Raw genomic sequence first — 27,391 nt, 5'->3', positions numbered from 1 at the left:
GGCGGCCCCTCAGGGCAGCGAGGACCCTCCCTGCCCTCCTTCCCGCGCCCGGGCTGCCCCTCTCCGGCCACCTCGGCTCGGCAAAACTCCCTCCTCCCGGGCAGCCCCGGCACTCTGAGCGGCCGCCTCACCTCAGCCGCCCTTCCTCCCGCCGCGGCGGGGCCGGGGGGGCTCAGCCGACCCCGGGCCGCGCTCCTCCGCCGGCACCGGGCAGCCCTCCCCTCAGCCGCTGCCCGCCGCTCTGCGCCCCCTCAGCGCCTCCCGCCCGCGCGGAGGGCGGCCGTAGGTAGGGATCCCCCCGCCCCCACCGCCAGCCCAACGGCCGCCGGCTCGAGCTCAGCGGTCCCCCCCTCCCTCCCCCTCCCTCTCCGCCCTCCTCTGAGGGAAAAGTGTGTGTGCGCGCTGCCGCCGCCGGCCCCGAGATAAAGGCACGGGAAGCGGAGCCGGCTGCAGCTGCAGCGGAGGGCGCTCGGGTGTAGCGGGGGAGCCAGCGGCCGGGGAGCGACGCAGCCCCGCCGGCTCCCGGGCCCTCCCCGCCCTTCGCTCGCCCGCTTGGAAAGTTTTGCCCGGGGAGCGCGGCGGTGCCGGGGCGCCCGTCAGGCTCAGCCCGCCATGGGCGCTGCCCCGCCGGGCCGCCCCCGCCGGCGCTAGGGCAGGGCGCGGAGGGGCCGGCGGGCGTGCGGGGCCGAGGGAAAGAGCCGGGGCCGGCATGGGCGGCAGCCCGCGGCGGGGCTGAGGGCGCTGCGGAGCGAGGTGTGCGTGCGGGGCCGGGCGATGGCGTGCCCGCAGCGGGCGGCGGGCGGGGAGAGCTAGCGGCGGCGGCGGAGCCCCCCGGAGCCGCGCCCGGGACGCGTCCCCGGCTCCTCGGCATGGCGGGGGCTGCCCGCGGCGGCGGGCCCCGCTGCCCGGCGGCCCGGCTGCTCCTGGGAGCGCTGCTCTGCGGAGGTAAGCGGGGCGGCACTTGTCGCCGGCGGGGCTGCGGGAGGGGGCAGTGGCGGGGCTGCGCCGGGGCGCGCAGCGGAGTCACCAGTTGATCGCGGACGGGCTGCGTCGGGCGGGTGGCAGCTGCTCGGCGGAGGCTCGAACTCCTTCCTAAGCCAGCGGCTTGTTTCCCACCGTAGCGGCGTGTGAACTAAATCGCTCCTTCCTCCCTCTTTCCCCCTTGCCTTTTCTTTTCCTTTAAATCCTGCCTCTGCTGCTGTACAATTTGCACCCCCCCACCCCTTTTTTTTTCCTCCCGTTGATTTGAACGGTAGGAAACCTTGCCGGCTTTCATTTGGCTGAAATGAGAAACAGGGAAAGTTTCCCTTCTTCCAGTCTCAACGACGATGCTATTTACAAATGCATCTTAAGGGATCTTTTCTGTGGGTGAGGGGGTCCTAGCCCCAGCTTGGAGCAGGACATGGGGAGCGCTGGGAGCTGTAATGGGCACCAGGAGCACACGACAGTGCTCAGGAATAGCGTCTTTCAAATTGCGTTGGAGTCCTGCGATGGTAGCTCCAGGGACTGACTAGAAGCCCAGTTACCTGGACTGGACAGGGTGCTTATTATCTTGATTAAAGGGACGGCTGAGGAACAGGTTTGTCTTAGCAGAGAGGTCATTTGAACTATCTGCTGTTTTTTCTCATCACTGAACTTCTGTGATCACAGAGCCCCTCTGACAAAGGCAAATATTCTGTGAAGTGATTGAGGGATGCAGATCGTGCATGATCCAGAGAAGAATTTCTGTGCAGAATAGCAGGCGACTGCCGTGTATCGACACTTCTTGTTTTCTTGCTCAGACCATGATAGTTGGGGGTATTTTCTGAAAACATACCCTTCTCTCCCTTTGGAGGGGTGGAAACTTGTTACACTCTGCAGTTCCTGCTGTTGTTGCCATCCCTAGGGGGGGAAAAAAAATAATCTGTCTTTTATCCTGTTGGTATTAGTGATGCTGTTTGTCATAAGAAGATTACTAACAAAAGACTCTTCATTGTTTAGTTTGGTCCGGTCCTGCCAGCCTCTCTCCCGGAGTAGCTGGTTGTAGAGGCAGCTGTGAGATATACAGAAGGATCTCAAGAGTGAAGCAGGGGCAGAAGCAGTAGTCATTCATAAAGGGACTTCTCCCACCCTGGTTGGTAGGGAAAACAAAGTACTTGGCAGAAAATTGCATGGCCTCTTAATGCTGGTCATTTTAATACACTACATTAAAATTAATGGACATCCTAGTGACTCAACGTGCTCTGAAGGTGCTAATGTGAAGAATCTAAAATACACTTTTCTGTTTTGATTGCTGCGTCCTGGAGGTGTGAATTATATTAGCCTTGCGTTCACCTTCAGAGACCGCTCGAGATTAAGACTTGTAAAGAGGGCTCTGGCATTTTTCTGGGGCAGCGTCTTTTCTGCCACACAGCTTTGACAGTCAAAAATGCATCTTCTCCAATAAGCGCTTGCATTAGGTTTAGTATATTGAGTGAGGCACTGATATATGGGCATTCTCTGTCTGAGAATAATAAGAGAAATATGTAGGATATGCTGCTGCTTAAGGGTGGGAAAAGTGCTACAGCAAGAGGTTATGAACAACCCAACCTTGTTAAGCCATTTCTCTCTGCTGGAACGTGGGTCAGTGTTGACTTGGCCATGCTGTAAAAAAAAGTCAGCGGTGGTGCCACAGCTAGCTGCTACTAGCAGCAGCTGCTGGGGGTGTCTGGGCTATGCTCTTTGAGAATAAAAGAGAAAATATAACTTTCCTTCAGGGAAGAAAAGCAGAGCTTCTGAGCAGGGAATTTGCCTCTCAGCATTGCTAGGCACAGTAAGATTTAGAAAAGAGCCGGTTAATTAAACTTATTAAATAAGGTGTTTGTATAGTTTCCTTGTGAGGCCCTAACAAGCATTTCATTTGCGCTCCCCTTGTGTATTTGCACTCTTTTTGTTGGTGTGTTAGGATAGTGATTGTTCTTGAGAGCTAAAGTCCAACTAAATGAAAGTCACTTTATAGCTTGCAAGCAAAAACGTTTGTAAATGTGCTGAGAAACTTACTATTATAGACAAGTTGTCATTTGCTATTTAAAGAGCTATATTTACTTCTCCGAACTCATTAACATCTCTTATCAGGCCTGAATTTCTAAGAAAATTCTCCTGAAATGTTGCCTTAGGCTTCACTGTGTGCCATTATGCTGTAGTTATTATCTGGCCAATAATGTTAATTCATTCAATCTCAAGAAAGAAGCTTGGCATTTAATTTAAGCCATGCCTCTAGTCAGACCAGGATGTATAAAAAGTCAGCATGCAAAAGTGCTCTTGCATTTAGGTACAAGCACATGTTTTATGTAGCAATTATTGGATGCCTGTTCCCTAGGTGGAGAGAATGTGTATGAAATCATATTTACATAAGTAAATCTCGAGTGTATATATGTTCCTTTCGGGAAATGACCTCTTTTCAGCAAAGTGCTAATGCATGTGCTTAAGCCTCTTTATAGGCAATAGGAGGTATTCATGAGCTTGAAGTAAGGTGGGGTTTGTTGTTTTTTTAATTTTTATTAATTGTTTTCTTGAATCAGAGCATAAATGTGAACACAAGTGTACAGATTTACTTTATTGTATAATGCATAGATAACTGGGAAACCTCAGTTTTGTAGTAGCTGTGAACTAGAACAAGAATCCTAGAAACTGGAAGCACAGAATCTAATGAAGTCCTAAAAGAGAGTTTAAGGATGCACAGGTAGAGGATTGATTTGTTTGCGTAAGAAATACATATGGGCAAGAAAGTAGTGAAATGAGCAGATGTTAAAGGCGCATGGAGATACCAGAATTTTAGGTACTTAAGTGTTTGAAAACAAATGCAAACAGTTGTGCATCCATAGCTTGGTATAGTACCTGCTTTTGTTCTGCTCTTCTTTACGACACAATTGTGGTATAATTCCTTGGTTTAGTTATACTGGCATGGAAACTGATAGAGTCTCTTTATTTTGATTATTGTTTCGTTATAATTTTAAATTATTCAAGCAGTGAAATTTTTTTTATATCTTTGAAAGTTCAGCAGCACAGCATGCTCTAGTGTTATGGAAAACTTCCTAAATTTTCTTTTTTTTTAAATTTCATCGCATTAGTGCTAGTGAAGAACACAGCAGGGACTTGCATTATGTTAAATTATAACTGTGTGGAGTTTAAGTGGCTAATTTCTCTTTTGGATATAACGCTTTCAAAATGGAGATAGTGCTATTAATATTCTAATTTACTTTGTTTTCATATTTGGTGATAAATCTTAAAGTTTATTAGACGCTGTACTTATAAAGTAAAATAGCCAGTAGCTGTATTATAAATGTCTGTTGAAGCACACTTCTAAATGTGACTGTATGATATATAATGTCATACCTGTAATTGCTTTTCTAATGCATAAATGTCTCCATTATATGGCTGTCCATAAATGGCTCTTGAATTGGGGAACTAAATATTTGTATGAAACGAAATAATAAACAGCACACCATTATGTTATCTTAAACGGCTAAATACTCGTGAGTATTGACAAACTGTTCATTGAGATGAAAGCATGGGGATTTTATTGAGAATGTGGGTTCTGTTCTGCGTTTTTCTTTTTAAACTACTGACGAAGCAGTAGTTCAGCACCACTGGAAAGGTGGCTTATAAGGAATGGCTAGAAATTCTATGAGTAACGGCAAACTTGCTAGAAGTGTTGGTATACAAACTTTCCTGCATAGAGTTTTCAAGGTAATGCCCATCTACAGTAAATCTGAGCTGTTGTCCGTAACTGTGGTTAAGGTCATGCCTACTTTAAGGCAGCTAGTCGAGAGACAAATAAATACATGGAAGTTGGAAATCTTCAGAGTATGATCACGTCATTGAAGAGGAGTCGGAGATTTGTTGTGCTGAATCCCAGGTTTCTCCAAGGCTTTGGTGTAAACCCTTTGATTTGCTCATGTGCTGCCACACTGAGATTTTGGCAGTAGTTCACATCTGGCAGGCTGCACTAGATGTGTCTTAGCTATTTTGAGAGAGACAAAAAGGATTTTACGATAAAAGATGTAAAAGTAAAATGGCGACAAGTTGGAGTACTGAAGTGTTTAAAGACAGTAATTGAAAGTCATTTAATACAGATGTTAAAAAGCTAAACTTAGGATGTAAGAGAAAGAGAATGCATATTGTGGGTGACTTAAAATAATACTTGTCCATCAGTTTGAAGGAGACATTTACTGTATGCTAGGTAGGTTTGATACCAAAGAGGAAAGTGGATTTAGTGAAAGGAAAGCTGTGTAGCAGGAATCAGACCTAGCCTCTACTGTCAGGAATAATTCTGTCTTGCTGTCTGGATCGGTCATTTCCTCCTTTCTCTCCCTGTCTCTTATCTACTGATTGCCATTTTGATGGTGAAAGACTTGATGCTGGTTTGTCCAGTGGGACCTTTTTATTTGCTTACAGTCTAAACACTATGGTGATACAAATACAGGTAGTATGTTGTGATGCTGTAGGGCGTGAATTTAAGGTGTTTGGCTGAAATTTGAGTGTTCTGTCCTTCATAGTGATAAGCAATAACTTTCTGGCCAGAAAACTTGCTTTTGTCTAGTTCAGACTCTTGTCCTGACTTGCTCTTACAGGCCTGAGTCCTTTAGATTTTATTCAGTCTTCCTTACAGACGCAGTACCCTGGCAAAACAGTTTCACAGTGTTCAGCTCTTCAAGCAGTTGTACTGTTTTGTGTTCTGTGGACTGGCTCAGGCTCTAGTGACAGATGTGACCCCTTTGAAACAGGGACGGACAAATGGTGCATTGAAAGTTCATAGCTTCTGCAGTCTCCTCACTTAGAGGTATCTGGTAAAAGCCTGCGGATGCATCTAGCTTTGGTAATAATTTCAGTCCACTAGTGCCTGTGTCTGTTCTAGTTAGATAAAGAGAGAGTATTTCCATTTGCTATTTGTTCACAGTTTTGGGGGTCAATACACAGCCTCAGGTCACCATTTTTCTTTTCAACTATATCTAGTGAAATGGCCCAGTGAGTCGACTCTTCTATTTTATTTGCTATTCTAAAGCATGTTAATCTGTTGAGCTTGAATTCCATAAACAAAGTGTCATCCCCATCACTAAAATTACAGGCATCTTCGCAGCACCGGTCAATGAGGCAAACTTTTCTTTCGGGAAGTACATTTTGACTAAGTGGTTCTTTGCCACCACACTTAAGAAATGTGCTAATGTCTTACTATTGCATCACTGACATCTTGGGTGAGTAACTTTGTGCTTGGAGACAACCTTTTCTGGCACTTCTTTTGCTTGAATAACACATGTCATACTAATAGTAGTTCCACTGTCATTATCAAAAGCATTTTCTTGCAACTGTACAGTTCTAGTAGCTTGACAGATTTAAAGAGCTAGACAAGTCTCCTTAAGTAGATACTTCTTTTATTATATACTGCAGTAAGTATTCAATCTGCTTTTGCCATCCACTAGTGTTACAAGTGTCGTGTAAGATCAAACGCCTTTTTGGTGGTTGTTCCTTCTCACGTAATGTTTTTCATTTTCTTCTACAGTTGTTATAAAGTTTCTATAGTTTTGTAGCAGGATGCTGTGAAATTTTAAAATTTTTTTAGCATAAACACATTCATGTCTGTTGCTACCAGAATTTCTGCATTTGATGCTTTTAGTTGTATGTTCTTCTTTAAGATCAGGAAACACAAACCTGCTGCAAGGGGAGACTGTGAGTGAATTGCCCTTTTCAATACTATGAAGCAAACACTAAGCCCCACAACAGTGGCTAGGAATTTGACATTTGTATGAAAACTTCGAAGTTAAATAAGAATGTAAAAGGGGGGAAGCTTGCTTAATAATGAAAAGAGACTTTGAATAAAGTTTATGCTTTCGATGGAAGAAAAGATTTACTGATCTCCTGAGCACATCTAAAAGTCAGTTTCTCTGTGCATGAAGAGGAAATCTTAAGTAAACAAAAGGTGAGCTGATATCCCATGATACTGATGCAATAGAGGGGTTGCTCCACTAGATTCTGCTCATTAACTCCAACATGCAGTCACCGAGTATAGATGTTGAAATATATCCACCAATACATCTAATGTTGTATTACTCCTGTAATTGCTATATTTTTCTGCTTGATAAGTTCTCAACTGAGCAGTTAGTTTGAAAATATTTTTGAAACTGATATAATTTACAAAACAATTTATGTGGAAATTTGTGCTTAAATCTAAAACTTAGATAATTTAGTATTTAACTATTTCACATAAAATTATCATTTTGACTTTTACTAGATGTATTCAAATAAACTGATTATAGTGTAGATATTGTATAGAGCAAATCATTAATATTTGTCTATAATACTGCTCTGATATTACAAAAATGAACCAGCTCTTTGTAACTGCTATGAAAAGATTTATCATTCCAAATGACTTTTGAAAAGCATTTTAACTTTATGTAACAATTTAATTTTGTTTTCTTCTGACTGAGAATGAAAGTAAATTTCAAAATGTTAGTTTCTGTCCTTGTGAAATTCCATTTTCCAACCAGTTGTATTGCCTGAGGGTGCAGTTCCTTACCAGCTTGAGCCAATGTAAATTGATGCTGCCAGGTTTCTGCCCTCTCCCAAACTGAACAACCCTTTTTCTGTGCCAACTCCAGCATGCCTCTAATTCCTCTGTAAGCTGCTTCAGGGAGATAAAGCATATAAAATATTCTTTCTTTTTTTTTTTTTAATAAAGGATAAGTTTGTATCACCTTGGGATCAATTTACTGCTTGTATAAGCAGAAAAGAGGATGGGCCTAATGGGGGAGGGTACAGCTTAGACAAGTGCAGTACTGCAGCCTAGCACTTGCAGTGGTATGGCTTTAATTTGTTTGTGGGACACTCTAGTAAAAATTAAAAAGAGAGAGATTGTTACGGGAGTTGCTTACATTGTATGTCCAATGCAGGATATTAAACACTGAGAGGTTAGAGAATATGAGGGGCACTTGGTAAATGATGCAGCTTTGATTTCTGTATTGGGTATTTTTTCTCATTTTGCTGATTCTGTATCATTTTGAACAAATAAAGTGAGGCTTACATTAATGCATCACCATTTCCTCATGCAGGTAAAAATGTACTTTTTGATGCTTACGATTAAACTATCTTCATTAACTCAAACCAAACCAAATACATACCACCACCCCGCCCCACCTCCAACATAAAAAAGCCCAACCTCCCAACTTTCTTGCACTATTACTACAAACAGGAGTGGTAACACTTCTTCATATTAGAATTGCCATTAAAAGAGTTTGGTTTTAGTTTCTTATAAATTTTTCAACCGTTAACTGTTTCAGCTAAAATATTCCATGCCAAGCATCTGCCTCAGATTGAATACATTTTTTTATTTTCCAGAACTTCAGCCAAGAGTTCAGTGGTTTACAAGAAGAGAGTTGGGGGAGGGATGGTGGGATGGGGGTGGGGGGCTGCGGTTTTCCTTTTGTTTAAAAATAGTTGCTGACCTGTTTTTAGGAAGCACTGATACCCCGATGAAACTTGCCAGGAGGAGACTTGTGAGATTGCTGAGGAAAGAGTCCACAGTTGATTTGATGGGATGTCAACGCAGCAACATTTGAAAGAATGAATTTGCTTATGACAAGGAAAAATTTGATGTGTCCTTACAGCTAAATTCTATGAAAATTGCTATGTGCTGGGCATATGCCATGTCAGGGTGAGCTCTGCTTCCCTTGTGGATGTCTGACCTGGGCAAAGTGTAAGAGCTGTGGGCAGGGGCAGTGTCCATCCTTGTGCTTTCTATGCTCCATCCTCTTTCCTGGCTGCGGGGGAGATCTCTGGAAGAGGAAACTGCGTAATTGGAATAAAGAAAAGACAAAGCTGGAGCTTAAGGTGGGAAATGAAATGGGCAAAAGGAGAATGGTGCAGGACAGTGTGGTCTGGACACTGGCAAGGACAGGGATGGGTGGGAGGGGGAGTCAGGCTTTCTGGGTAAGGAGGAAGAAGACTAATCGGGGAAGAGTGACTATAGAAGGTGGTGTGGTGGAAAAAGTGAGGATGGGGGTTTATAGGAAGGCAAGAACCTTGGGAGAGAAACTTTGAAGGAAGATGAAGGTTGTGTAAGGGAACATCTCGGAAAGCCAGGGCTAGAGCTGGAGTGACAAAATGAGCAGAAGTATGTTGGGGAGCATATATGAATTTCAGTCATGTTGATGGAAAAAAGGGTTCAGGCTGGAACAATATGGATATAGAAGTACATAGCTGGAGGGTACAGTTTGTTTTTTTTTTTTTTTTGTCAGAGCCTGGGATGCAGAATGCATTCCTGTAGTAGTGATGTGTTGCATATGGAGAAGGAACAGAGTTGGACAGGTGGGGCACAAGCCTGTTGTAATGGCTCCTGCTCCAGTGCCTGTTGTAACCAGGTAGAACCTTCCTGTTGCCATCTGTGGGTATGGAGTCAGGGCCAACTGTTTTCTGATTCTATTTATTTATTTATTTATTTATTTTCTTCACCTGTGTTAGGTTTCACTGGCTCAACTGACCTGTGGCCTGTGTTTACTGCGCTATTACAGCGTGTTTCTTCCATACACTCATGTTCAGTGTTTGCTTGCTTGGTGGTGTGTATATGCTGGTCAAGATAGTAATTACGCTTTATCCATCTTTATTCTTTCAAACATGATTCATTTTTGCACTACTGATGTGCTGTTTTTATCTTTTTAATTTCATGCCTCTGTAGAAGGAGCCAGAATGTTTGTTTTTCCTCGGTAGAATCAAATGACCTATCACTCTGCTGGCATGGAATAAACAGTAGTAAATATAATAAATAACTACTGTGGAGAAGGTAATATAGTATTGACTTCTCAGTACCTGTTCTGATCAGCGAAAATTAACATCAGGGAAGAGGGAGATTGAATTTGTCCACCTGTAGTGAGGGTGGACACCTGCTTGTGAATAGCATTAGCCTGAAAACCCATGAGGGTTTCAGTCTTGTACCAGATTTATGTAAAAACTTGCAGGGCAACAATTTGTATTACACTTCTTTCATGCTTCCTAGTAAATTTACATTGTCATTCCTCATCATTTAAAATGCAGGAACATGAGTTTAATTTAGAATTTCTTTCTTGTCTGCTTTGCTCTTCTGGTGGGTATTCTGAAACCTGATCATGTGTTTTACAGCTTCAGGTTTTCAGTATTGAACTGTTTAGATGCAAAAGTTGTTTCTCTTTGTAGTTGTAGTTTGGGATTTGGACCCGGGTCATACAGTATATGGATAGCACAATTAGAGAAGGCCCCACATTTTCTGGAGACAGTGTCTTGGCTATAAAATCCTTGTTCAGTGAATTTCTAGGTGACGTGCTTTGGCACTGATAGCCAAAGGGAGCTGCACGTGCCTCATGTAAGTGTAAAGCCTATGCCTTTTGGAAAAACTGATGTGACATTACATGAGTTTGTGATTATTCTTGACTGGGTCTCTTTGTGCTGGTATCTCTTTGTTGTATATCTTCGAATCTTAAGTCTTTTAGCTTACTATTAAAAATAATAAATTGTGTTTTATTTGTCAGGGTGAATAATTGTTACATTTTCCATCTTTTATGGGTACTCAAGATGACAGTCTTTTATGAGAGATGCTGTTGAGCTCATACTGTTTAAAATGCCTTTGTGCTTCTGTTGTTCACAATCATCCCATTGACAATTTCAGAAGGAAATCTATTAAAAGAATTCAGAAATAGGGAACTCTCTTTCCATGTATTTGTTTAGCATGCCTTCGTGTCATTCCAGCTCAGTGAGAAAAGGGATTTTTTTTAATGGGAAAAGCAAGAAATTGTAAGTAGGGTTTCCTGTTGTCTTTAATTCGCCAGCTGTATGTGCAGATGTGAATGCTTAGGTAACCTCTCAGATTTAATTTGTTCATATGTAAAATGGGAATGACTATAGCACTTGATTATCTTTTTTTATCATAATGCAGGTAGAAAAAAATATTTTCTTCTTTGGGGTAAAACTGCAAGTTCTTTTTACAATAATATCTGCAACTCATTAGATAGTAATGTGAATTACTGTTTCATTTTTACCCAGGGAAAAAACACTCTGATACAAGATCAGTTTCACATGATGGTACTCAGCAATTCACTGCAGGTGCTCATTAGTCATATTTTCATATTGATTCCATAAGCTAATGTGTTGTGCTTTGAAAAGTCAGCAAACTAGTAGAAGGAATTTTTCCAATTGTGTGTGACATAATGGAATTAGTATATTCTCTTTTTTCCTTTGGAATGTCACGAGCAGTCTGGAGATGAAAGAAGGGTGCTGACTGGTCTTGAAAGACAAATGCTGGTCTGGAAACACCTATAGTGCCGTCTGTCTGGAAGGTCTTACTTTATAATATTATACACTTATTCAAAGAACCATAGATGCATGGTGTTGCTTTGGCTGTTTCATTAATTAAAGTTGGATACTGCTGTATTTCAGGCTCAAAGCTTTGCAAGTCCTCAAAGCTTCAGGCTTCCATTGAACTTTAGTCTTGGTTTTGAAAATTAATTTAGAATTAAATTAGCTATAGTGATGAAACTGTGGCACTTTAATAGGAATCATCAGATGACATTTAAACACGTTCATGTAATGCAGTAGTGTCAGAACAGGTTTGAGGTAAAAATCATGCCTTTAGGCAGTACTGTTCAGGAAAGTCATAAAACGCAAATAGTTTATTTGAAGATTACTTATATTGATTAGTTCTTGTTTTATTTGGGGAGAGGAAAAGGATCCACTTCTGTCAGTGGATACATATCTTTACAGATATGTAAAGTTGAGTTAATCTACAGTGCTGAGTGCCTGTAAAATTATGGATCCTGATCTAGACCCTGAAATAGATCTCTCAGCTCTGTATGTTGAATCAAACTAACAGTGGCCCAAACCCACTTAAACATTAGGAATGTTCTGACCATTTTTGTACTTTGTGGCTCCTGTATCTACTGTCTTCATTTATCATTTAATAAGAGTATGTCAAATTGAAGCCTTGGGTTGCCATATTTACTAGTTTCTCTTGACTTTGTAGTTCATTATGACTTGGACTCTTCTGAAATTAAAGATTAGATTTCAGTGTTGGAACCTATACATGAATAACTGCCAAGACTCTGGCATAAGCTGTTAGCTGATCAAGTTCTAGCTTTTTTGTAATAAAACAAATTCTGCTCCATGGGCACTCTGTCATGCCCTGTGTATGGCAAGTGAAATCCTGGTTCTACTTATTTCAGTAGGAGTCTTCCCATTCATCCAGATTTCAACCTACATATATATTGCTCTGTGTATGTGTGTATATATATATATCTAACAATTCATGGTCCATTGGTAAAATGTTCTCAGCCTGCCATGCAATTTCCCTTCCTATGAAGGGAAACCGATTTGAAGATGGCATTCGGAGTGCTATTTGCAGGCAAATAATTGTTTTGTGTGAATTCTTCTTTACAGCATTTACATATTCCTTTGCTGGAAGAGGGGAGCTAGTTCAGGATGTAAGATACAATTTGGCACTGCTAGACCTTGTCAGAGCTGAAGTGATTTTGGAAATGTGTCTCTCTCCTGCTAATTAGTCTATGTTTATAAAGTCATAGCTGCAGTTCAAATAGTTCTATTTCAGCATCCTTTATGGGAAGATGTTTAAAACAATTCATGGACTGAGATGTGTACAAATAATTTAAAGCACATTTAATGCAGATTATTTGGCTGTTACAGGTAGAAGCATTTAAAATTTATTTATCATTGGTTACTTATTTCTTTAGGGGTAAAAACTAACATAGTATGTAACCAGAGTTTTCAGTCATTCTGCCCTGTGTCTTGCAGTAGCCCTGCACAGTTTCCAGAGGCAGAGGGGGAAGCTCGGATGTTTTAGTGGAAGACTTGTCCAAAGTTTTATCAGCATAGCAGTGGTTCCTATCATCTATGGATTTATCAAATAATAGTTTGTGTAGTGGTTTCTGTTTTCCTCTAGTGCTGAGTGCTCCTGAATGTTAGTATTCTCTCCATGTGAAACCGCTGAGTGATAGGGAAGTTGGGAGGGGGTATGGAAAGGACAATATTTTTGTTAGTAGACTACAGAGTTTGGATGGTTTAATTCTGACTGGTGTTTGGGGCTAAAAACTCATTTAATTTTGGAGTGTCAATATCATTGCTGCAGTTATTGTTCCTGGTGATCTAGTTAATGGTCTTTGGTGTTCAGGAGGGTGATTCATCTGACCAAACCTAGGTGTCTGCTTCAGCGTGAGGTGCTTTGCTCTCTGGGTTTCAACTGAAAGTGTTGTCTATATCTTTGACCATGGTGGGAACAACAGCTTATCTATACGTAGATGTTGATACTATAGTATTGCAGGTAAAGATGAGATTAATTTAACCCATATATGCTTATTTTTCAAAGAGTGCATGGGCCTGTAGCTAAAGTGGCCAGCACTTTATGGAAATCCATCCCATTTGCACAGATTCATACTCTTAAGTATGTAAGATCCTAAATTACTGTGTGTTCCTATGATCACAGACAAGTAAGAAATGCTTTCAGAGGGTAATGCAGATTGATGTGATGTTTTGACTCCAAAAGGGCCATTTATTCTTCCATCATCAAAGTCTTGGACAAGTAAGGTCCATATATAGATGCCTCAGTTATGTGGGATGAATCTGGGTGTATGTGAGTGAAGTTGGATGCACACAAAAACATCCCCAAAACTTGAAAAATAGTGGAGCATATCAGTTACTGTTTCTGTGCATTAAATGCTAAGAGACATAGCTGGAAAGCTCCCTTTTCTATTACCTGTGCTCTTATTTTTGGTTATCCAAAGCTGTTACTCTGATGTATGCCTTCCAACCTCTTTCAAAGTGAGTTGTGGGTTGTTAGCCTACAGTTTTGTTAGTTTCTGATCATCTTTGAAGAAATATACTTGGGCTTATATTGAAATTTAAATTCTGTACTAACCTGGCACAAAAGTAAATGGCACTTTACGTGAGTACAGGGTGAATATGACACACACCCCACCCCCCATACGTTGTAATTTTGAATTTGTCTCACCACATTTCAGGTTTTAGCTCCTCTTAACTGAAAATGAAATCAAACAGTGTGAGCTTTGGGAAACTGTTTTGAAGAAACAGAAAATGCAAACCACATGGTATACTCATAATGTGAAGACTTAAGAGAAGAACTCTTTATTCATTGGAAAAACAAACTCCAGTGGGTTTACTAAGCAGCATTTCAAAGCAGTTTGAGATGAAAGGTCTGTCATCTAATTCATTGCATATGTGATATTTCCTAATGGATCAGTGTTACATTGAAAAAGAAGTAGGGGAAGTACAGTAAAAATGAGGGGATTTTTTGGTCTGAATTGGCAGTTAAAAAATTGTGATAAAACTATTTTTTTAATTAAAAAGTGGCAGATACCTGTATATCAGAAAATCACATCTAGATTAAATGTTCAACACTTTTCACTATAATACCCTTTTAAAATGGGATTTTTCTCAAGCTGTAACAGTTTTAGCTGAAGTTTTCCATGCTGCATATTTTCAGACTGATTTGGAAAAGTTTCTCTGAAGTGGTTTAGTTGTTTCTGAGAACAAAACCAGCTAGAAATCCTGAGTTCTAGCCAGCTAGAATCATTTCCATGAGCAGCACTGGCTGGGTTAAATCCTGTGATTTTTCACTGTTAGAGGCAAAGATAGATGATGTTTTCCTTCATCATCACTTCAGAAAGAAAGATTATGTATGAATGCTAGCATTCATTTTTACTAAGTAAGATTCATGACTGCAGATAACTCCTGCAAACATGTCCCTGCATTAAAAAGGCCCATAAAAAAGGGGATAAAAATATTTTTGAAGCCATATAGCTTTTGGTCTAATTCCATGAAAAATCTATTTAAAGTTACCAGACTTCTAAGTCTGAAAATTGGGTTTAGTCTGTTCTTAATGCAGAATTGAGAGGGTGGCAGCCGCATTATTCTGAGAATCTTGGCTTTATGGAGCACGCTGCATCTCAGAAAGCAGAGCTGCATACGGATTTGCTTGGGTATGTTCCTCTTTAACTGTCATAAGCCATCATGGGCCCAGTTTCCACGGCAAAAGTTGTGGAGCTACACAGACTGCCTCCTTCCTCTATTCTGTTTCACGCAGAAAAGGAGGAGGAAGCAATCTCAGGGCATGACAAGGGTTAAGGAACAGGTGGTTATCTACGGGACTGCTGTCTCATTTTGTACACAGGATGGATAGCTTCCTGGGAAAAAATCCCAGTTTTTGTACTGAAGGAGGTTATTGTCTGTGGACTCCTGCTTCATTTGTTACAGAAGCTGGAAGGTGTGTAGATGTAACAGGCTCAGCATGGGTTTAACTTCTGAATCTATACAGAGAGGACCTTTGGCATTTTTTGAGTATAAACAGCCTCTGTGGCTGTCACTGTTTTTGATATCCAGCATTGGTGACAGCATCCTAGAGCATATTTTTAATAGCCTTTCAAAGACCACAAGATTGTCCTCATGAGGCAAATGCAAACTACAGAAGTAAGATAGGCAGAGGATATCTGGTTTAGTCTAAGCATCTTATGTTGCCTCTCCAAAACTTCTTGGCATTCAGGATTCAATTTTCTGAATCCCTTCTTTATCTTTATTTGCTTTAGCCAAAGATGCTGAATAAGTTTGCAGGTTAGCTTGTATCTCGTGGAAGAAGAAAAGATTATAGGAAGATAAAAAGGAGTTTAGTAACACTCTGGGAAATTATATTCTGTTCTTGTTCCTGCCACAGAGTGCTGTGCTTAAAAAACAAAAAAAGCATAGATTTTTGTTATGCTTTCTTTTTTTTATAGCTGTCCCTAACATAAGTAAGAGATTTGCTCAGAATATAAACTAATATTGTATTCTTCAGAAAATCAGGCCACAGGTTTTCTAAATTAGGCGTCTGTATTAGCAGATGCCTCTGAGAGTAGCTACTAATTTTGCTGTGTTGCAGTTCTCCCCTTCAAAAATACAGAAAATTCTGTTCCAGTAAAGTGTTGGGTAAGTAAATGTACTTCTGAAGTGTTCTGTATAGTACCATGATAAGCTGCATAAAAAGTTTATCAGAATTTTAATAATTTAGTGCAACACTCGGATATTTGTGTCTTGAATTAACACATAGAGTTATACATAATGATAAAGAAATGGTGAGCAGCTGTCCATTCTGTCAGCCTTAGGCAGAAGTTCTCTGGAAGAAATAATATGTCATTAAAGGCTGTATCTTAATGCATATGTATGTGGGGATGAATTAAGTTTAAGTCTGGATTTCCTTATTACTTTTTTAGTGCTTTCCTTGGCAAACTTAACATTCTTTTTTGTGAAGGAACCTTCTGGCTCATTGTAGGCTATTCCTGCTGCTTTTAATATCCTTTGAGATTGATTCATGAAGTGCCAACATCTTGAGCTGTGGAAAAAGAGTAAGAATCCTAAAGAAAGACCCTGGATACATGGGAATAGATTTGAACTCAGACTTTTTCTGTGCCACTTTGATCTGAAAGAGTCATCTTGTGATTCAACGAACCTTTACTGTTAATTAAGGACATTAATTCAATCAGTTCCATTTTGATTAAAAACTGATAGCATTAGCAAAGTGTATAAAGACAGCATCTGGATCAGGTTTATTGTAATGATGTTTTAGAAAAGTAAAAGAGATTTTTCAGGTCACTTTTGAACATATCTGTATGTGATAACTACTTAGAGAAAAAAAATCTCCATGGGTAGATGAGCTCAAGAACATTTTTATATTAGTAACATTCAAGTGATTAATGTCCTGATGTAGGGTAGGCCAATGTGTGTTTCTATTTTACTAGGTGGCAGCTCATCGTAGGAGAATGAAGTTGTGAGGAAACAGAAAGAAAATGGAAGTGAAGAGTTCAGTGGAAGGATGTTAGAATGCCTAGCACACGTGTAGGGGATGGTGGTAGACTCACAGTGCAACCAGCTTGGTACAGGGCATGTTTTGGAAATTTACCAACCACAGAGGTCATGGGAGGAAGAACCTGTCACTTTTTGGCTTCTTTTCATTGGGTCCTTGAACAGTGTGCATGAAAAAGAGAAAATCAAAGTGATGTCCCCTATAAAATAGTCAAGTGGCCATGTTTATGACTTGCTATATGTGCTCAGGGTTGTTTCAGAAGTGTTTAGGAATGCTTTTGTAAGATTGATCTCTGTAGCTTTTTGGTGAGAGAGAACAGCAGAAACTGTACACAAATGATAAAACTTTGTCTCTTACCTGTGTAACTTTACTAACTTGCAATAAAAATGATAATGGCTTCTCACGAGTGTAGCCTGGGAAGCTGGGATTGAATGAAATTGGAGCCTGTGGCAACATAGATGCCAAAGCTGCAGCTGAAGGCTTGATCTTGCCAAGGTCAGTGACCTTGGTATTGGACTTGCAGGTAGTACAGTGCAGTGGCTGGGAGTTACTAAGTCCAATTAATACTGCTGTTCTGTAATAATTCTTAGTTATTTTTGAGCAGGTCAGTTAGTAGATTCTTTTCAGCTGATCGCAGTTACTAACTGTGGTGTGTTATTAAGGAGCTACCTTATTTCAGAAGAAAAGTTACATGCCTGAAAGACAATGCTGCATAGTCATTTTGTCCATCTGATAATGGACTCCAGACTTTCTCTGGAAGCATCCTTGTTTCTGCCTTGATTGTAGGAAGTGCTGAAGTAGAACCTGAGTTAAATGCATAGATTTAATGGAATTAATCTGTGCAGACACTTATTATTTCCCTCTTTATTGCATGCCATTGTGTTACACTACATGCAGAAGAAATGTATATATATGTTCCTCCGCGCCCCCCCCCCCCCCCCCCCCCCCCGCCCTTTCAGATTTCAGATGCTATAGAATCCCCTAAAAGTTCTTTGCAGCTGACAGGGAATGAGAATTCAACACAATGCAGGAAAGGCTGAGCATGTTCAAGGTCAAGAATGGTACTGACCTGTGTGATTGATAAGAAGAATACAAGAACCTCTCCCAGTTCTTGATCTGATGCATTTTTTAGGTCTGCGTTTAAACTTTTTTTCTAGGTGCCTACAAAGAAAGCAGTCAGACTTCCTTTAAGATCTTTGTAATATTCCTGGTAATGAAGCTATTTAGAGTGGAGTTGGAAGACTCTATTTATAAATACAAATATAATATTTATAAATAAATATATTTATAAATGTAGTGGTTAATGTTTTGAGAATGGCTTTGTGTGTTGTATGAAGAAGTTCCTTAGCTTACAAAATAAAACTTTGTTATTTGATTGTCAGTGTTAATTTCCTTCAGCAAGTAGCAGAAATAGGGTAATAAGACACTCCATTAATGACTTCATGTTTTTTCCAAGAGACAGGGAAATATTAAGACAAAGAAAAACAGAGGTGTCTTCTTTTAAAGACCTGAGAAGTCTATTCAATAGTTATAGAGGTCCTGGATACTTCCTAGAGTGCCTGTCAGTACCTTACATGGTTATATTTTCATCACTAGCTAACTATAGTGCAGGAGATTCCTTAGCTGATAAATCAGGCACTTTTCCTCATATCCTTCTTGCAAGACAAATTACTTGAAAGAAAAATAAATATTTTGTAGGATTTTTTGTTTCCACTATGTGAACGTAGACCAGTTATTTGTAGTTCTGATGGCTTGTTTCAGGAACTTGTTCTGGTTTTGTCAGAAAACTTAGTCTTGCTTTTTTTCTCCTTAAATGTCATCTATTTAAAAAACCAAAAAAATCTTTGATTTAGACAGTGCAGCAGTACAGTCTGTTACAGAAGCACAAGCTTTCCTTTAATAAGCAGAAGTAACCTAGAGGGTTTTTCATAAGTTTCGTAAGTGGTGTGATAGCACAGAGATTGGATGCATTACGGATGCATAGAACAGCTTGATGTATCACCAAAACAACATCAGGCAGTTTTAATTTTCTGGTATTCCTATCCTGACAGGCTGCCCACATCCAGATTATAAGTAGATACATCTGCAAACACACTGTGCTTCTTACCAGTCCCTAGACCTGTTCGCAAGAGCTGTGTAGCTACAGCCAGCAACCTCTCTGCTAGTTATGAAGGTAAGTCCACCAATTCCATGCCACAGGTACCAGGTGTAAATTCAGGTTCTGGCCAGGTTGGCCATGACAGGACAAAGTTTATTTGCTCTTGTTTTATAATTTGCTTGTTTTTTAAATGTGGCTATTATGTTGGCCAAGTTCCCATAGTAAATTATTTTTATGTACTTAATTCATTCTCAATGAAACAGACCAATCCATTAAGGATTCTGCACTAAAAACTGTAGCTCATTATGTGTTCTTGTGGTGTATGACATCAGTAGAATGCCACAAGTTAATTACATTCTTAATTACAGCTTTGTATTGAATTAGGGACCTATTATACATAGAATAATTGAAAACCTGCTGAGATCACGTCTGGTAACATCTAATTGTGTCCCATGATTTTTTTCCCCCTAAACCTTAAATAAAAACTGGCATTTCATTTACCATGATTTTAATTAATTGACATGAGAAATGTAATTAGAGCTGAGGCAATGGACCAACTATCTTAAAACAATCACTCAGAAATTAATCATATTTTGGGGAACAATTGGTAGTTACCAGAGCAGGAGCTATTCTGCTGCTTCTCTGGAAAACCTTGAGCAGGCACAATTGAGGAAGGGACTTGCTGCTTTTAGAAGAGAAGAAAGATTTGAATGTTTGGAGATACTCACAGTGCTCTTCCAACCTAAGGAAACTTACTATGCTTGCAGCTTCAGGCATCAGAAAGCTAAGAATAGCATAGGAAGAGGTCTGAGATCTAATGGTTGTCCCGATTATTGAGAAGGACAAGGCATGGCTGTATTCTACCAGGAGTAGAAGAGGTTACTGGTGGCCTGAAGGGGCAAGAAGTTTTCCCCAGCTTTTCTTGACTCCAGTGGAATTACCTGCTACCTGCCAAGAGCCAGAGCTTCACCTCAGCATCAGTGAGAGCGGGTTGTAAGTTGGACTTTTTAAACCTTCTGCCCTTACTTTCCAATTCCCACCTGTCTATATGGATGTGGCAGGATTTTTTTGGAAGCCGCTTTGCCATCCACCATCCAAAGAGCACTGTTGCAGGTAACAGGAACATTTTTTTTTTTTTTTGCTCCTTTCTTTCTGAACGTGTTAGTCACCTTTGCCCCTAATATCAAGACTGAGTAATTAGCTAAATAAGGCAGGACGTGGTAGTGAGAACGGTGATCAGTTAGTGGTCAAACACACTGGGTGTCTTTTCTGCTTTTGTTTGACAAAAATCTTGTCTGTGATCTCAGTGGATTTCAAAGAAGTTATCTGAGAAGGAGATACTACTGAGCAGTATCTTCAGTGACAGAATTTCTGAGGCTGATACCTAATCAGAAGATTTGGGTCCGTTCCTCATTTTCACTTTCCTTTTGTGGAAGCCTTGAAAATTGTTTGGTTTTGGTTTATTTAAATGGAAATTACTACTGTATTTTTCTATTAGTATTTTTGCATAGAGACAAAGCCTTTCGTTTAAATCAACCTAAACCAAAGCTTTAATTCCAGAGTGAAGAATAATGTCCATTTGCTGTTTGCAGAAGGATTTGTTTCTGGACATACAGATGTTGTATTTCCTGAGCGTAGCCTGAGTTAGAGGATCTGACATTTTTCTGTTTGATATCTCTAAAATTAATGTGCGCGTATTTAGACCTGCCTATACATAAATATGCATATGCTTTGTTTATAAATGGAGAGCATATGCAAGGATAAAACTGCTGTGTGAGAGCAGGTTTAAGAGATCTCGCTGTGCTTGGATACAAGCAGAAAAACACTGGGTACATCAACTGAAAACTGGCTGGCAGCCATAGCACATAGAATGGAGGGAATGTTTGCCTAAAAGACTAGATTGTGTCAGGCGTGACTAAGCAGGAATTTCAGCTAAAATGCGCTAGCTAATTGAATGCTTAGAGTAAAATTAGAACGTTCATGGTCTTACCTTTGTTCGCTTGAGACTGGATTTGGTTTTTAATATAAAAATCAATGGAGGGGGGGAAGGGAAGTCCTGCAGAGTGTTTCCTGATTTTTAGGAATGCTGATATAGATGGCTGCTGAATATTTTGCTATGGCTCTCTTCACGTTTCTTTTGGAATATGCATGCCTTAGAAGTACAATAGTCTTGCAGCTCATGGAGCACTGGGTTGTCAGGTAGTAAAATACTTTAATTATCCCTGTGTACTAGACAGAATCAGTGAGAGAAAGGGTGGGATTGGATAAAAGGAGCGCACTTCAGGCTTGCTTCCTGAGTGTCAGGAGAATGATAAACCATAGATCCTGGCTATTATTATCCTTCCTTTCGCCATGAATGGCATTCCTGATGTAAAGATGTGTTGGGGTGTAGGTACTTTGCAGGTCCTGCTCTGTTTGGAATCTCTAAGGATATGGGAACAGCCACTGCAACATGGTAGCTTCATGGACTAGGTTATCCAGCAGGTCAGGTAGCGCAGAGCTGAGAGTGGAACAGGTTTCCAGGTTTCTTCCCCTTGGTGTAGGACCATTATTTGTTCATGACAGACTAAAATGGTATTTTTCTTAACCTCTTTTCCTCCTTTCAAGCTCTTTCCATTTCTTTGGAAGTGTGTGGGTTTTTTTGTTGTTTTGGTGGATTTTTTTTTTTGGTCTTACGGCAGAAATACTTCCCTCCAGGTAGAGGTCTTTAGCAGTTCAATTGTGCTCATGTTGAATAAATGAGAAACCCTGTTGCTCTAAAAGTTTCTGAAAAGCTGTCTCTCTTAATAAACAGGTAGGAAACTTTGCTGAAATGCATGACCCTGCCTGCTTGATCTTTTATTTGCCTTTTATTGACTGGTATATTCTTTGTTCATGGCTTTCCTCATATTATCCTTATTGGATACGTGCAAATTGATGGACAGATTGCCATATTCATGTTTCTGTCATCTACTTGTGCTTAGCATGTAAAACACTGATGGCTCTGGCAAGGTTCTAGGAACTTCTGGAATGTGGGAAAAAAGGGCTGCTGGAGGCTCACTTTAACTAATTAAATGATAATTCTTCTACTGCTTTATATTCCCAGTAATGTGCAAAACGGGGGAAAAGAGGACTTAACAATGAAACAGATACGCTGTGGTTAAGAAAAAAAAAAAAAAAGGAGCTAGAAACTCTTACCTGTTGCTGAGCTAGTGCACTCAAGCCTAGCCCAGAGTGAACAATTTCCTTTGGATCACTGGATGGAGCTGGGACAGAGCTGCACAGGTTGTTTTTGTGCTAGGAGTAGCCCTGGAGTAGTGTTGTTTGAGTCAGCTGGTGGGAAACAATGGTAGAAACTTTATGCAAAGCCTACGTGTGGGACTCATGTTTCCAGAAAATGCTCATCTTGTTTTTCTGAAGTCAGGAAATGTATTGTAGGCATGTTGGTTATGCACAAAGCATGTATTACAGACCCAGAAAATTCATCATTGATACTTAATTTGCATCCAGGCTGATTGCACAGAATTGATGTTGTGATAAGTTTTGGGAACAAATAAAGGGGACCAATAGCTTAAATCGGTCAATTTAGTGAACTTAATTTTTCTTGTCACGTGATTTCTGAGGGATTCCTATCTCCTGAAGGCTGTAGGAGTGGGCACGTGGAATGAACTGACAGTAATGGGCAACTGCCTTTCTTCTCATCTCCCTCCAGTTTGCTTAAGCCTTCCATTTTTCAGTGATAATACTAAATGAAGTATGAGTTTGGACAGCAGCCAGGTGTCAGCACATGGCAGAAGGTTTTAATTCTGCTTTTAGAAACTAGATAAGTGGTGTGCTAATATAAGCTAATATAAGCACAACCTCCCTTCTCAGTTGGACAGCTTGAGAGTGAAGATGATCATGACACTGCCATGTTGTAGCGTTTTGTGTTAGAGCTTTAACAAGCTCTAATTACAGCTGTCTCCATAACATGCTGTCTCAGTATTATAACATCTATTTGATTATATGCAATGACAGAGCAACTAGATAGCATTAATTCCCTGTGAAGCTTTTTGTCTCGAGCGTGTGTGTTTCTTCCCAGTTGTGTTCATACTCTGAACACTGCTCAGGGGTCATAACTGCTGTTGTTCTTTTCCATCCCTCATCCCAATTTCAACACTGAAAGTAGTGTTTCTGAGTAACCGTCAGGTTACGTGTTTGGCTGCTTCCTCTCTGAGATTCTCTCGTTTCTTCAGTTGCGTGGTAGCCACGAAGTGTGTGGTAGTTTGTGCCCAGGACAAGCTGATTATGCTGTAGCATACACATTCTGATGATCAGTGAAGACATCTGGTTTCAGCAAAGAAATTCAAACCAGAATGCCTCTGAATGCACAAATGACCTGAAATTAGTGTTTTTAACATCAACTGCAGTAGTGTTTTTTAGTTTTCTTTCTCATTCTTAACAGATTTTAACCCCTTCCACTCTTCAACAGATTGTGCTTGAATTTATGTGTAATCCTCTGCAGTATAGGGGAAAGGCTGCTTATTTTCATGGCTTCTAAATTATTTTTTTAAAATGTGAGATCACTGGGTTTTTGGAGACATCAGTGAAAATAAAGTGACTATCTTTCCCTTTGTGAGAAAGCAAAAATTATGATAATTCTTCTGTTAATAGAACGTGGGGATTTTTCCACTACAATATAACAATTAGAGCTGAGCTAGTCATTTGACACATTTCTGGCATTGAGAAATTTTAGCATCTGAGTCTCAATTTGTTCAGGAAAGTGCTATTTTGAATGAATCAAAAAATTGGATCTCAAAGGTCTGACTGTTGCACTACTGGGTGGGTGCATATAGAAACTTGTTGCGCTTCTCACGGTGTTAGTTGATATAATACAGGACAAAGCTGCGCAGTACACTGGGAAGTGGTCTTGAGGAGTCCTTTGCCAGGCTGCTGTTTGCCAGCTGAATTTAATACTCTTGTTCCCCTGATCAATGAATAGATTTTCCTCAGATCCTCTTTTATTTTTCAGTTTCCTCTCCAGCTTTTTTTTTTCCCATGGAAGATGAAATCTATCACAGGGGCTTAGATTTATTAGCTGCTGCCTGAGTTGCTTTTTGTGATGTCAGGGCAGTAGAGGAACTGATTGTATCCTTAGTACTAGCTTAATGGAAAGGCTTTGGTTAATTCCATAGATTTTCTAAGTTGTTGGGCTGTCTTAAATGATTAGTATGAAAGCCTCAGAGAAGACTAAATATTTAAGGCTCTGTTCTGCCCTTACTTGTACCCACGCAGATCTCTGTTTTTTCACATTTTAATGAAAAAGTAATTCTGCATCACACTTTTGTTCCATCCCTTCCCCCCCGCCTTAAGATTGCACAGAGTTGGTATTCTGTCTTCCAGCAGCTGGTGAGCAACTAGGGAATACTGCTGGGTACATGGGATGGTGGAAGGCAGAGTGTCAAGGGGGAGAAGTGGATCCAAGTGGTATGCAGCACGTCATTCCCTGTTCATCACTGGTGTTCTTACGGGTATCTCTGACTTAACAGATCACTTCTAACAGCTCAGAATTGGAGCTTTGCTCTTCCACTTCATCTTGTTAACCTCGGTTGGAAATTATCATCTTCCATTCTCTTCTCTTCTGGTAGAATCTGTTTTCTCCTCTTCAATATCCCTGTGTGAGCTGCCATTTAAAACTCTTTTTACTGGGGGCACACACAGTAATGGTGGAAACCTGGTGCTGAGAGAGCACTTGGTCATGGGCAGTGATACTTCCTGTAGCTGAGCATTGGGCAAGCAGGTGAAGACCAGAGAAACAAATGGGTGTCCGATCCCATGCTGCCAAGATATCTGCCACCAGCTGAAGGTCAAAATCTACATGGCAGTTAAAATAATTTGGTAGCTGCTTACAGAAACTTATATACAGATGAGTAGCTGTTTTACTTGCATGTGATATATAGGAACAGTTGTGTGGGGAATAGAAATTTTATCTTTATGTATACCTACCTCTGATTCTTGAACCAGGCTTCTACTCATTTGTGTCTTGAGTGCTTGATCGTCTGCCAGTTCCTTCTAATTCTTTACTAGGTGCGCAGCTTATGGGATGAACTATGGGGAGAGGGTTGGTGTGTTGTTTGTAATCCTGTGAAAATACAGCATTGATACTTACTGGCAATCATCTCCATTTGATTGGGCTAGCTTGCAGTACTCATGTACCTGGTATAAAGGTATTGCTGTTCTTGGTAAAAATGTTTCAGCACTGCTGAATGCTATTCTTGTGATCCTGTTTGCCATCTGTGACTGGTGTAACTAGAAACTGTTAGTCAAGATGAGAAGCTCACTCAGCTTGGGGTTTACTTTTTACAGTCCCAGGTGTAATGTATTCATTAGTGAAGTCTGAGTTCAGTGTGGGAAGGACTGTGTTGGGTCTACTCTGTTCCGTTGGAGTATTTCATTAGTGAGTGCTTTTCACCATTTCATGTGTAGCTAAGCGGTGGGTTTCATCTGTGCTAAGTGGATTCTAGTTATTCCCCTGACCTTTCAACTCCCCTTTCAGAAGTTTATGCATCAAGGAGCGTGCTTTGATGCAGTTCTAAGGGAAGTCTAGGTTCCTTGGTTTTCGGTACCTTTACTGTACAAAGGTATTAGTCAGGGTATCTAGGCAGCTTGGCAGCATGACTGGACTGGATAACACGGCTGGCAAATCCTGTACACCCCAGACATCAGCCATTGTCAGTGAAGAAAGTTTAATTGATCAACAGATGTATTTTCCTTACTGGCTCTTCCACGTGGTGTCAGGAGGCTGAGAAGGTTGGGTGAATTGCGTCAGGCTAATTGCAGAAGTAGTAGCTGAACAGTGTAGCTGTTTGCCTTTTGCCTCTCAGCCAGCCCTTCCTGACAGGTGTTTTTGTGCCATGTGAGCCAGGGCTTTGTATCCTGCTAGGTTGGAAAGAGTGAGCTGGAGAGAGGCTGAGTGTCTACCTCTTCGCCAAATTGCCAGGTACAGAAAGCCCTTAAAAGAGTTGTTTAGAAGGAATTGTGTAGAAGGGCTTTTTGTTGGGTGTACTCAGTAGTTAGTGTGGAGATGCTTTCATTGAGAATCGACTGTTTAGATACATTCAGCTGTGGAGCTGATGTATGGTGCGATATGGCCAGATACATGATGTCCTCTGGGAGGATTCTCTCAAATGTCACTTGCAAGAAAATTGATCTAGTAACTGTAGTTGTGAGATAGAATATAAGCAGAGCATCTAGTTTGCAGTGTGTTCTGTTGTGACCTCTGTCCAGCCACAGTAAACAAACAAGGGCAGTAGTGTGTTGTGGATAAAGGAATATGTTGAGTGTTGAAGACGTAGAGGGAGTTCTACCTCTGAAAAGCCTAGAGGACTTTTCTATCGTAGCTTTGAAGGGCACAGCATTTGCTGTGATGATTCACTACTAATGCTAATTTGTAGTTGAAAGGTGGGCTCTCTTTATTCAAATGGATTGATGGTTCTGAAGAAAGCAAATTTAAGAGGTTTTTAAATCCTTTTTTCTTAAGTAAGAGCATTGCATTTCTCGACTGTGCGGAAAGTGAATCTGATTGCTTTCAGTTGTTCCTTTGTGGGATTCATTTATGTTTCCTCACAGTAACAGAAAGTGACTGACTTTTTCATTATGCTTTTGTTAGTACAGATTGACATATAAGGTTTCTCTTGATCTTGTATGAAATGGAATCATGTTATTTGGGAGAAGAAGGGAAGATTTTAATCATTTAAGATTGCACACACACACACACCCCGGAGTTAATATTTTTTTTATCGTTCTTGTGCAATTAAATATTTGCTACTGCTTAATAAAATAACTTTGAATATATCACTAAGCTGGCAAACAGTAGAGTTTGCAAAGCTGATAATGAGTCTGTAGAGCTTTGGAGCTGATACTGAAAGGTAGTGAGTTCTGAGTGGGGTCTGACCTCAGGCATCCTGGATCCAGACACTGTTGGAATGGCATTTGGGGCCTATGGGTGAGAGGCTAGATCCAAGTGATGCTTTGGAGTAAGATTTATTATAATCTGGATGTTCCTCACCTGGTACTTGAAAATAAAGTAAAACCTAAACTGAAAACTGAGGTGAGCATGTAAGTGTTGCACTGGAGTGGATAAATTTGCTATAGAAGTCATTATCCTCCTCTTTTCATAAGAGGATGAGGCTTCTTTTTCCTTTACCATAAACAAGATAAATTATGTCAGAGAAACCAGTACATTAATTTAGCTGTTTACTTTGGCATTTTTTAATGCTAAAAATACACACTCAAACTGTGTCCCTGAATTTTCCCTTTGCTCCTTCCCTTTCTGAAAAAAAATCTTTGTGTTTGTATGTAGTGTGTATGTATTCAAAATACATATGTACATAAACATCCATGTAAGTGTTTTGGTGAACTGCTTCTGTGACTGACTTAAGAACTTGTGCATGCCAAATCTATGTTGAAAGGTGGCAGGGATGTTACTTCAGGTTTGT

The 27,391-nt window shown here is 40.5% G+C and overlaps 1 protein-coding gene across 1 annotated transcript in view; it reads left to right on the top strand.

Annotated features, from left to right (window-relative positions):
- The first annotated feature begins 431 nt into the window (after positions 1-431).
- The window catches only part of TMEM132C (transmembrane protein 132C), a 221,574-nt gene continuing 194,614 nt past the window's right edge, over positions 432-27,391 (top strand). The window contains exon 1 of the mRNA XM_037375320.1: positions 432-945. Within this exon, the coding sequence (XP_037231217.1) occupies positions 870-945 (76 nt within the window). The 5' untranslated portion in view covers positions 432-869. The remainder of the gene's footprint in view (positions 946-27,391) is intronic.

This window comes from Falco rusticolus, chromosome 1, assembly GCF_015220075.1.
Source record: "Falco rusticolus isolate bFalRus1 chromosome 1, bFalRus1.pri, whole genome shotgun sequence".
NCBI classification, from domain to species: Eukaryota; Metazoa; Chordata; class Aves; order Falconiformes; family Falconidae; genus Falco; species Falco rusticolus.
This window is presented reverse-complemented; position numbering and strand designations above follow the sequence as displayed.